Source organism: Pagrus major, chromosome 3, assembly GCF_040436345.1.
Source record: "Pagrus major chromosome 3, Pma_NU_1.0".
Classification (NCBI taxonomy): domain Eukaryota; kingdom Metazoa; phylum Chordata; class Actinopteri; order Spariformes; family Sparidae; genus Pagrus; species Pagrus major.
In genome coordinates, this window is record NC_133217.1 from 20362643 (window position 1) to 20374884 (window position 12242).

Here is a 12242-nt window from a genome sequence, read left to right on the forward strand (position 1 = left end):
CACAGTCATTGTTCCAGAATGAAAAATGTCACATTCCTAACTAATCTTTACTTGAATATGCAGCAAAATGCTGCACTGCAGGCTGCTGTAAAGGAAAGCCAGTAGGGCACATTAAATACAGGGTCAGATTATTGTAGCTGATCCTGATTTAGCACAGTATGTCTTGATTGGTCCTGATACCAATCCTTACATTTGTTTTTGGACACTAATGGTTTTTCTAGAACTAGGTTCTAGTTTGGATTTAGGTTTTTCTTGCATTTCCACAGACACATTATCAAAAAGGTAAAAGTAGGGTTGACTACGTTACTATTCATGCTAGTTTCTCTGGTTGTAATAGCCTAATGGCTTTAAGGGTTGGCAGTGTCGCTCAGTTGGTCCATCACTTTGGTCCAGACTAAAATGTCTCAATGACTATTACACTGAATGCCCTGACATTCATGGTAGTCAGAGGAGGAATCCTACCGACTTTGACGATCCTCTGACTTTTAGCGCCACCATTTGACTGACATTGGTGGTTTCAAAATTAGCTGAACTTGTTCCCTCATGAATTGTCATAACTGAGGTGATCCTCTGACGTTTCATCGAGCACCAGCATTAGGTCAACATTCCAGCTGCTCCAATTCTTTGGTTTATAACCAAACTAATGACATTCCCACCAACCTCGACCTTTATTTGTGTTTACTGGTGATGTAGCAAATGTTAGCAAGCTAAACTGAGATGTTAAAGATCGTAAACATTATACATGTTAGACTTGTCCATCGTGAAGTGGATTATACACTCAATAAAAATATTAACACAACACTTTTGTTTCCGTGTTTGTGAGCACTGACGGGTGTTCAAAAGCAACAGCTCTGGTGGACATTCCTGCAGTCAGCATACCAACTGCAAGGCCCCTGAAAACTTGTGACATATGTGGCTTTGTGTCTGCACATTTTATTGTGACCAGTCCAGATTGTCACCTAGTTAATCGATCGCGGACGGTGTCGTTCTCTCGGACGGATTTTAAAAATTTGGGCAGTCATCGATACAAAATATATGTGTGGGAAACACTGATGCTGGGTAAAAAACACAGAGGAGTGTGTACTGTACACTCCCTTTTTTCAGCAGATAGACTGGTCCCTACCACTGTATTTATTGCTCAGTCCGACAGTTAATGAAACACTGCCTGACCCTGAAAACATTGTTTCAGACTCCTTTGAGCAGGTCAGAAAAGAGGAACACATCTTATTAAAATATGAAAAGATATGCAGAGTAGAAACAATGATTACTGGGACTAACAGCCTGTATCTAATGGAAGACTGTTATAAATACAGAAGTGCTTATCTCTGCAGTGAGAAGTGAACTACCATTTGATTGTTTCTATATACACAAAGCCTGAAGTTGAAGTAAACGGTTGTAGACCTGACTCTTGATGTGTCTGTCTTGTTCCCACAGGGTTAAATATTGCCTATCTGAACCCAGCGGCAGTTGGGGCCCACAAGAGCTCCAGCTTAGCAGACCGGCAGAGAGAGTACCTGTTGGACATGATCCCACCTCGATCCATATCGCAGTCCATCACCGGACAGAAATGAGCCCCGCCCCACCCTCCTGCCCCTCTGAAGCCACCCCCCCATCCTACCCTCGTACCCCATACTGAAGCACTCCCAGATCAACCAACATCCCCGCCCCACCCCACCCCCCATCGCATGCAGTGCCTGTCCGTGTGCCTACCTTAAACCAACCCATGAGAACCCACCAAGTCGGACAAAGACACTAAACTGTCAGTGCATCTCAAATGTTCTTATTATAGTAAAAATCTTCTTCGTCAGCGTTGTTTAACAATTATAATTCCCATTATTATCGCTGTTGGTAGCACTATTATTATACCTGCAACTACCATTTTTGCTTCAGTTACTATTACTCATTATGCTTTTTTTCTTTCATAAGTGTTTGGTCCGTTTTTTTGTTTCTCTGCTGTCTCTCCTCTGCTGTGGGGAGGGACGGTGAATCATTGTAGGGCCACGTTAGGCCACAATCATATAGGATTTTTTTCTCCACTCAATTATAAAGCTTAGATGTGACTATTGCTAGTAACAGAAGATCAACAGGGTGCATTCTGGTTGCTATGCAACATAAAGTTTAACAACTTTGAGGCTTTGTGAAAAGTGTTAGCTTGCTAACTTGAAGTAACAAAGTGGAAAATACTGATAGGAACGAAAACAGACAATATTAAGTTAGCAACTGCTCGGCTCGCTCTTGAAAAGAGGATGAAGAGCCCAGTGGAGAATGTGTGTGTGGAAGGGGGCACATAACTGAGCGCAGAGCACCCACATTTTCTATCATCTCGTCGAAAGGGCCAGTTCCAAGAGCTGTTTGCAGCTAAAGTTCGGACACGTTCAACCTGGAGTTCAGGGCAGCACCCCAAATTGTGAGGAGGCCCCCTGCTACCATCAGAGCTAATTAACTGGAAATGACTGAGAAAAGTTGCAGATGTGTACAAAATAGAATCCTATGTGATCAGAGTTTGGAAAACCTTTTCCTTTGCAAGTCGGCTCCCACCATTCCCCATCACAAGGTCATCACCAGTTTCTTCATTTCAGATGTCAGCCTCTCCTGTTCCAGGTTTGAACAGTGACCAGACGGATGTGCGCAGGACATACTGTACTTTAACAATCAGGACTGACGGACGCACGACGTCCCGACTGCAGCGTCAGCGTTCCAGCAGTCAAGGAGGGAGCTGACGTGCCGGAGGATGTTGTCTACAAACTATTCACAGGAGGATGATGGTCTCCTCTCACAGAGAAGCAAGTTGATTTTCCCTCCTGGGTCCATCTCATCTCACTACCTGCCTCTGACCCCTCCATGTCCCCCCTCGATACCTTTGGTTAACCAGTATGCACAGACTGAACCCTTTTTACCCAGCAGCTCCTTGGCATCACACGTTCTTTGAGAAAGTGAAAAGAACTCAAATCTGAAGGTGGAAGCACATTTTGTGTGTCCCAGCCACAGATTGTGTACCTAGAAACCTAGAAATCTGGGTTCCTTTACTTGTTCCATTTGGGTTTTTAGATCGTTTTCTGATTGTTGCCCCTCCCCCTGTCGCCCCCTTTTTTCTTTCTTTATTTCTTTGTTGTTGTTTTTTTTTTTTTTTTTTTTTGCGGCGTCTCCTAATGAAAAGGTGGCATACCTGAGAGGTATTAGCCCCTGGAGACGATAATAATCAACATAGCTAAAACAGAAACTATTGAAATATCTGTATGGATTATGTATAGATACCTAGCTTCAGAGGAAAAAAAGGATGTGGATTATATCTTTTATGGGAGAGACATGGATCAATCATTGTGTGCACACTCTGCACACAAATTGCCTCACTCCAGAGGAGCACTTTGCATATTTCCAATTGGAAAAACATTTTTTTTTTTAAAAAGGGGAAAAGAATGTTACAATTGAGAGTGGCTAAGGTCTGGATGTTGGCTGATGGCTGACCACAGAGTCAGGGGAGATGTCCTGAGTGCTGTGGTTTGCATCAAGGTGTGTTTCAGTGATGATGAATGGTTCACTCCTGAGTTACTTGCCAGTGTTGATCTCTGTAAATGTTGGACCTCAAGTGTCAGTTTCCAAATCCCTGGTGGCCAGTGTGCTGAGGTTACACCTGCTGCAGCAGCATCAGTACAGGCTCCCGTTGACTCCACCCTGCAGTAACTGATAAACCATAGGTCTGTTTAAAGGGGAATTCTGGTATTTTGAAACCCGGGCCATATATTTACACGTTTCTGTGTGTATATGATTCTTACGTACTAAAAGTTTTGGAATCGGTCCAGTAGATCGCCCGCTGAAATCTCGTAAAAGGTCTGTCTCGGTAGAAATGGTTCACTGAATGTTGTCAGACACTTAGAATACCAGCCTCAGCCTGTCTGTGGCAAAACAAGCACTTTTATTGGACGTAACTTTGACAGTGACGGTCAGACTTCTCACAGAGGATGAGGCCATCTACTGGACTGCTTTCAAAACTTTTGGTAAGTATGAATCATTTACACACCAAAACATGTTAAGATATGGCCCAGGTTTAAAAAAAACAGAATTCCCCTTTAAGTAAAATGATTCTCCTTCTCAGTGTAGTGTCACCAAAGTAATCCCAACTCATATTTAAAAGGTCTGACGAGAGATCTGTGGACCTGTGGAGTCAGTTCACACAGGGCTGTGAGTGGACCATCCCACACATTTCAGTCTAATTAGTCTAACCATTGACGAAGAGGGAAAGGCTTGGCTTACAAAGAATTCCCGAACTGTCAGCTGAAACCACTTAATCTATGAAATCTTATGTCAGCATTAGAAATGGGCAAAATACAATGCAAAGACTGTCGTAGTGAGTCATTTTAGGATGATGCCTGTGGAAAGTCTAATCGTGTCCAACACGTCCCGACAGGTGCACGTGGACATTGATGGAGAGCATCAGGTTGTAGTGTGCACGGGTTCATCATTGACACGAGACCGACACTGTTGCAGAGTGCTGCTGGTGGCCAAACACACCTTCTGGCAGCCATGTTGGATTCCTTCAGTTCTTTGTGTTTCTAACTAAATGTTAATGTGTGTGAATGGAACACTCATTGATTACTGTTGTTTTGGGATAATATCTGTGTGTTGGCTACACTCACTCAGTTCACACTTTATCTTTGAACCCTGTACAAGTTAGTGCAGACACTCGTGTTCCGCTGTGTCACTCCGTCCGGTTCTTTGGTTTATGATCAAATACCAACGCCCCGATCAGCCTCACCTGGGCTTTGTGTTTAGTGTTAATTGGTAAATGTTAGCATACTAACATGCTGATGATGAAAAAACATTATTGTCACTGCAGTTAGCATCCTGACATTGGCTTTTAGCCATGCTATGCTAAGTTAAGTCACACAGCTTGTAGACTCTCATTCTCGTTAAAGCTCTTTCTGCTGAATGGTAAGCAGTGCAAAATAATTTTGTTCAGCTCATGTCAAACATGTCTATGTACTGTGTCGTAGAGATGTCTACTGTAGTTAGCATGCTAACCAGCTAGCCCCGCCCCGTCCTGTCTCCCAATTCCAGTTTGTACCTCAACAGGCAATAGTCTGACAGCCTGTAGTTTCAGCTGGGTCATGTACGCCGTGTTTTATAAGCTCTCTAAGCTTTGAGTAAAATAAATGAACAAAATGAACCCACAAAATGTCATGAAAGAAAATAATAGAAAGCTAATGGGGCGACTTAGCTCCACAACTAACTGAATTAACAGTAGCTGTCTACAGCCAAGGAGAGCTGATAAAGAGCAGCAGTGGTCAGTCGCTCTGGTCGTATGGTGCCACCACAGTTTTGGAGCTGCCTTTGAATTCTGGCCATATTTTACACATGACTCTCTGTCTGTGCTCTTAACTACATTTGCACCAGCTAGTGAAATCTAAACACTCAACCATGTCACAGTGAAATACATCATGTCAACAGTATGGTGATGAAGCACTCACTAGCAGAATGTCTGATAGAATGAGGCTTTTTTAAAGACTAATGAAAGAAAGCCTTTATGGGAGAAACACTTTGTCTAGCCAAGGCTAGTAGAGCACAGGCTAGCTAAAGAAGGGGCAGGGCTTTTGACAATGATGTCAAACCCAAGACAGAACCACAGTAACACACTTTGCAAAAATGAATCTACTTTCAAATGGTTCACGTTTATTATAATGTTACTAAACTGACCATAAGCCGCACCACAGTCTCTTCAGGTGTCTCTGGCTCTGCAGCCTCGTCTGTATCGCTCACAGTCGGTTCTCTGATGGATGTCCCTGATGGAGCGCCACCAGGTTGAGAGATTTGTGTCATTGTGTTTGTATATGTGAGTCTATGTCACTTTACACCTCCACTATCCATGTGTGCACAGTGGTCGGTGGTGTTTTTTGCAGCCAGACTGTCGGATGAATGTGTTCTGGTTCATCAGGAAAATGTGTTTGAGGAATCCAGACCTGCCGTCACCACATCAGAATGATCTCTTGATTTACAGCCCAGTGAAATGGAAGACTCTGGCCATGAATATGAAACTACCTAGGATTAGATTCAGAGATGTAAACTCTAAAGTTTACACTTGGAAAACATCATTTCTGTTTATTATATAAAAAACAAGAATCGGTTTCCCTTCAGTGGAATGGTTGAAATTGGATGTAGAGATATATTTTCATGTGTTTTTGATGTCGGGTAAATTTTTACTGCCACTCACAAATTGATTTTAGCGATGTTTTTCTCATGCATCTCCTTTTGCTGCCAAGTTGAAGTTTAAGAAAAAAAAAAAAAAAAGCTCCTGTCTCTCTTGCTCTTTTGCAGATGCATCCACACACCTTTGTATCTGGACTGCAGATTCTTTTCAAATTTCAATTTTTAGATTTCAAGTCATTCTTTTTCTGACGTCTCAATTGAGTTCTGTTTTTCTTTCTATTGCAGTTTTAAAAAAAAAAAATAAACAAATGTATTGACTATGAAATAAATGACACGATATTTGCTAGGTTTGAAGTAATAATGACTTATTGTACATAAGCATTTTTTCCTCCCTTGTACTGAAAAAAGAAATTAAATGGTTGTATATTGTGTAGAAAAGCAAACAAAAAGCCATGAATATTGTGAAGCTTGTCATTTCGTTTTGTGATCACTGTGTATTATTGTGTAACAAATGTGCAAAATGTTTGGGATTCTTTTCCCCCTCCTCTGCTTCATGAAGCGGTCTCCCTGGATGCATTCGCTTTGGTTGTGGACTAGTTAGAGTTGGCAGGAAAGAGCTCATTGGTTCAGACGGACGGGGCCTGCAGCCTGACGAACATGTAACATCTGAATATTTCTTTTGTTTTCTCTCGGGGCAGTGAAACTTGAAATGACTGTTTCAGACAGAATTGTTTGGTGAACTTGCTCTAGATAAAAGCACTTTGAATGTTTCACTGTGTCTGTTGGATCACATAGACAGAACTGAGAGACCGTCCTGAACTCATGGTCCCTGTGCAGTGTATCTGATATCACTGTGTTGATGTGGTTCCTAGAGCATCAGAATGAATGTTGTTCTGGGAGCATCATTTCAACTTATCAAAAAGTGACAAAGCTGTCATGGCTAAGTGTGTTGAGTACAGTAGTCTCACTCAGGAGCCGGGCTTCATATGACACTGTTCAAGTGTTATTTTTACACCAAGTTCACTTATTTTGTGTTTCTGTTGGATTTTCTGTTGCTGTGTGATTAGCTTTAGGGAACTAAAATACTTGTTTTTTTCCTCGTGTCGCTCAGCTATGACATCACAAAAACATGATTGGTCGGTTTCATTGATCATCCTGGAGCAACATTAAAAATGGTGTTTCAGGAACACCACCAGTGATATCAGATGCTGCATCAGTTTGCTGATACCGGCCGCTCACAGAAGGAGCAGACTGGTGTTCTGTTCGTTCTACGTTACTGCTGAGCACTTCGGCAGGCCCACACATTCAGGCAGTCAGGCATTGGCTCTAGATGAACGCTGACACTTTGAATTTGTTGAACTGGACAGTAGGTGCTGAGTCATTTGTCCAGTTCACAGCATTAAAGATGACAATTAACAAGTCAACAGTAACAAACCTTTCTATAAATCCATGCCTCCTACTGTCCCTGCTGCTCTGACAGTTGTCACACACAGCGTTAGTGAGGCTGAAAGAGTTCCAGCTGCTCACAGGGACTGAGATTAAGAGACTCTGACTCTGGAAAGAGACGTTGCTCTAGCTTTCAACTTTGAATGTTTTGAGCAGCACAGATATCTCAAAACTACATTATTATTAGGTCAGTATGGCCTAATGAAATGACTGGATCATTAGGCAAAAACACAAAAATACACAAGAACAATTAGAAATAGTCAGTCATGTAATCATGAGTTGTAGGACTCGGGCATGAACACATTAAAACCTTGCTGTGATCCTAACCTGATCGTAGCCTCCTCTCTAAGAACGTTTTTCTGGAGGTAACACTACTGGAGCCTAAAAAGAGTCCATTTTATACAGAAGTTTGGCACTAAATTCTGAATGTATCCACATATGATGTCTTACATCAGTGAAACTCTGATCTTACCAGATGTTTGTGTTCAATGGCCACAGCTGCTGCCTGACCCTGACCCAGTGATCTCTCTTCCTGCCGACAGCATACAACATGTACGGTCCTCTACTGTTTGGCTTTATCTTCTATTAGTTGGTGTTGCTAATGCAGGGAAACATTTAATTGCAAATTCAGTTTTTTCAATTTACCTGTAGAAGCGTTTCTTTTTGCATAATGTTGACAATGTTAAACATCTGGGGAAGCAGAAACAGATGATGAAATCAACCGGAGACTAATTAAAGTCCATTTTGTTTTGCTTACATCAATCCTGACCTTTTGCACATACTTGATATTTAACGGTCTTCAAAAAAGTAAAAGAAAATAATGCTGTTTGAATACTGCCAGTTGATTGACAATTATGCATTGATTGAAAAAATAAGCTAATTTTGGAGGAAATAACTTTGTAATATTTATCTCTTGCAAGCTATGTTTAATAAAGGTTGAAACAATTTGCTTCCAAGTGTGACTTCATTCAGCTCTTTGTGATGGAGGTAGGTACAGACAGGTACTGTGCACAGTGCATCAGTCTCATTACACTGTCAGCTTCTCTTTGTTCAGCTCTTCCTGGGTTCAACCAACAATTCATCCAAATCTCCCCAAAAAATCCAACTTTCGCTCAACTTCAGTCTACTCCACTCTTAATAAACATCTCAGCATACGATTCCAGTTCAGCAGAGACTACAGCCTCTAAAATAACAAACAGCTTGAACACAAATGCAATGTTAGAGCCTTCATGACTGAAGGATTGGATGATGCAAGGTTCAAGGTTCATGTATCTGTCTTCCTACAACATAGAGTTGTGGAAGGAATGTCATCAGCTGTAGTCCCTTTATGCTACACGAGAAAAAACAAACTATTGCTTTTTCATGTTTGGTGGAGTTGCACTAATAAACCTGAAAAAAAAATCTTATTCTAATTAAAGTGGCACCTCACTCATTCTAATCATTAGGCTCAGCCTGTGAAAACAGAGACATGTCTTGGGTGGCTTTGAAGGAGCTCTGTCAACCCTGATGATGTCATCACTTGTCTGGGATAGAGTCTGGAAGACAGTTTAACACAAACAGTTTGAATGGTTACAAAGTGACGATGGGTTTGAAAGAAGTGCACTAACGAGGCAGTGGGCTCAAATCAAACAGGCAGTCGGTTGCATCTTGACAAATGTAGGATCCATTCTGTTGGTGCTTTACCTCCGACATGTGACTCAAGTCATTTGGTCCAAGTTTCAAGCAGACAAGTCCAAATCGAGTCTCAAGTCATTTATTTACTGTAAAGTTTCAAGTCATCAAAACACTGACTGGAGATGACTCCAGTCCTCCTCTCTGCTTCAGACCAGGAACCAGAGGTCATCACATGTTCACCATTCATTTTTTATTGGTGATAAAGTTTACAAAACAAACCAGTGCACAGTGAACAACATTAAACAACAACGTTACACAACAGGAAACAACAATGAGGGAAGACAACATGGTCAACGACGGTCAGAAAATACAGACAATAACAAACTATTAAACATAATGTGGTCAGTGTCCAGAAGGAGTGATTATGGAGATCAGGTAGAGTATACAGTGTGTGAATGAGGTGTGTTTAAGTGTTTGGATGTGTGTACGAGTGGCAGCTCATGTATCAGTGTGTGCAGCCTGGAGTATGGCTTCTGAGTGGTGGAGAGAGAGAAAGAGAGAGAGAGCAAGAGAGGGAGACAAGAAGAAAGAAAAAATATCATTAATATATATACATACACACACATACATACATGTACACACATACGTGCATATATATATATGTACATACACATATATAAGGCCTGGTGTGATTATAGTGATATTCAGTAATTCAGAATAATAGAAAACTGAAAAGAGATGCTGACTCTTAATTATTCAGTGTGCTGGAGGAGGTGAACTGTGACACAGGACTGGTTCCAAAGTCAACGTGTTCAAAATGAATCGTTCTGGGTAACAAGGGTTGATGAACAACTTCACTTCAAAGTGTGCAGGTCGTCCTACACCAGCCACCAGGTGGCAGGACTGAGCAGTGAAGTGTTGTGTCCCAGGGGTCAGATGGAAGGAGAGTTCTGTGCTAGAGGTCCTTGTGCTTTCCCGAGTTTCCATCTGGGTGTGACTCACACAGCTTTCTTAAGCGGAACACAACATGTGACACTGAAAGCTCAGTCAAAACCACGACCAGCAAACTGAACAAACATGTACGATTGATTTATTAGGTTTTAATGTCAGCATAGAGAAAACCGCCAAATATGGAAATGATTGCTAAAAATATCATAACTGTGACCTCTTGTGTTCGTGTATAAGATCTCATGTTTGTTCTTCCCAGGTGGATTTACAACACAACAGTGTATGTACAGGGCAGCTCACACTGATTTATTTGTTTCATTACGTTAGTGAAAGTGAAACTCACCTATATGAATAGTACTTGAGTAAAAATATTAAAGTATATGATATAAAATGTACTAAAGTATCAAAAGCCCAAGTACAACTATAGATCTCCTTACATACACAGTATGTACAGTATAAACTGTATGCTATGGGTTGACTGATTCTCCACCAGACAATTATCAGACTTGATACTGAAAATGTATCCTGATTATCAGAATCAGTGTTTTTTCAGTTCATTTTAAAAAAACTAGTAACTGAAGTATCAAACACATGTAGTGAAGTAAAGGTACATTATTTGTCTCCAAAATGTAGCGGAGTGGAAGAATAAAGCAGCAAAAAATGGAAATACTCAAGTAAAGTACAAGTACCTCAGACTTGTGCCTAAGTACAGTACTGTACCATGTGTGAGCAGCGGGCTCCAGCCTTCATGCTGTGAGCTGAACAGTGCTGATCACTGCACTGCTGTGCTGCAATTAGATTCTGTTAAATGTCTTTTCTGTGTCAGCTCCCCTCAACTGGCTCCCACACACACTGACACACAGTCTACAGACAGTGACTGAGACACCACTGATATCATCAGCAGGCTGAGAGCAGCGGGGTCAGGACGATCAGCAGGCTCCACAGAGCTCAAAGGATGTCAATGTAAAGTCTTCCAAGTGTAAAAGTAGAGAGCACACTGAAATCTTTCTTCTCCCTCAGGTGGACAGCTGTTCTCTAACAGCTGATAATGAGCAGCACACATCCTGCCTGCACAGCACAACACAGTCAGTAACAGACAGACACACCGTCACAGCTTTACCAATCCTCATGTTTGCCTTCAATCCTACAGCAGGATGAGGTTGTTTTTTTAAAAAGATGACTTCCAGCGAGCTCTTTTAGCAAGCTAGTCTCAGTCCATCCAGAGCCTGCAGGGAATTGTTCAGATTTACATCAGAGCTCAAATCTGACAGCCCGCTGTGAGGACTGCTGCGTGCTGATCGGACCAACGTGACTAACACACAAAAGTTTGTCTGATAATTACTGACCTGTAAAGTGATAGCTAATCATTAATGTAACCAATAAAAAAGCCTGTACATACAACTTAAAAATACTGTACGCAGAACGCCTTAAAAGTGCTGTCTGGTGTTGCCTCTGGTTATAAAACTAAAGAACCAGGATTGACAAGATTTCAGTGAGGAGCTAACAACAAGGAACCTTGAAGTGGTTATGAAACCTCTATATGACCTACATAAGCAAACAAGACCACGAGAGAGAAGACTGGCTATTTCTGCATAAATATTAGACTTATTCTTAATGCGGGTCAGATTCAGGTGAGCCTGTCCTCATCAAAAAGATGCAATTATAGGTCAAAAATGAAAGCAGTGACCCATATTTGTGTTTGTTGTTAGGCGGCTGCCTCTAGTGGCTGTAGTAATTATCACAGCTGGGAGGGAGGAGGTGAGGAGAAGAGTATAAATAATGAACAGGGATTTTAACCCAAATATGATGTCTACCCCTGAACCTAAACAAGTAGTTCTCTTGTCTGAACATAACCGAACTGTGACGCTACGACGAAGTTAACGGGCTGAGAGCCATCCTCCGTCCGCGTTTCATGGAAATCTGTTCAGTAGTTTTTGTGTAATCAGACCAATGAGCTAACAGACACAGGGACACACATAACTTCTCTGTGGCTCCTGTTTATCACCATCCTCAACAAGTTATTTTTGCCTCTGTGTTACACAATGTTCTTCATAGTTTTACAGTCATGTCTTTATGGGAGAAGTCTCTCTGGG

General features: G+C 41.6%; 1 protein-coding gene across 1 annotated transcript in view; it reads left to right on the forward strand.

Annotated features, from left to right (window-relative positions):
• gatad2b (GATA zinc finger domain containing 2B) overlaps positions 1-8532 on the forward strand; it is a 60018-nt gene extending 51486 nt beyond the window's left edge. The window contains exon 11 of the mRNA XM_073463347.1: positions 1435-8532. Within this exon, the coding sequence (XP_073319448.1) occupies positions 1435-1571 (137 nt within the window). The 3' untranslated portion in view covers positions 1572-8532. The remainder of the gene's footprint in view (positions 1-1434) is intronic.
• The last annotated feature ends 3710 nt before the right edge of the window (positions 8533-12242 follow it).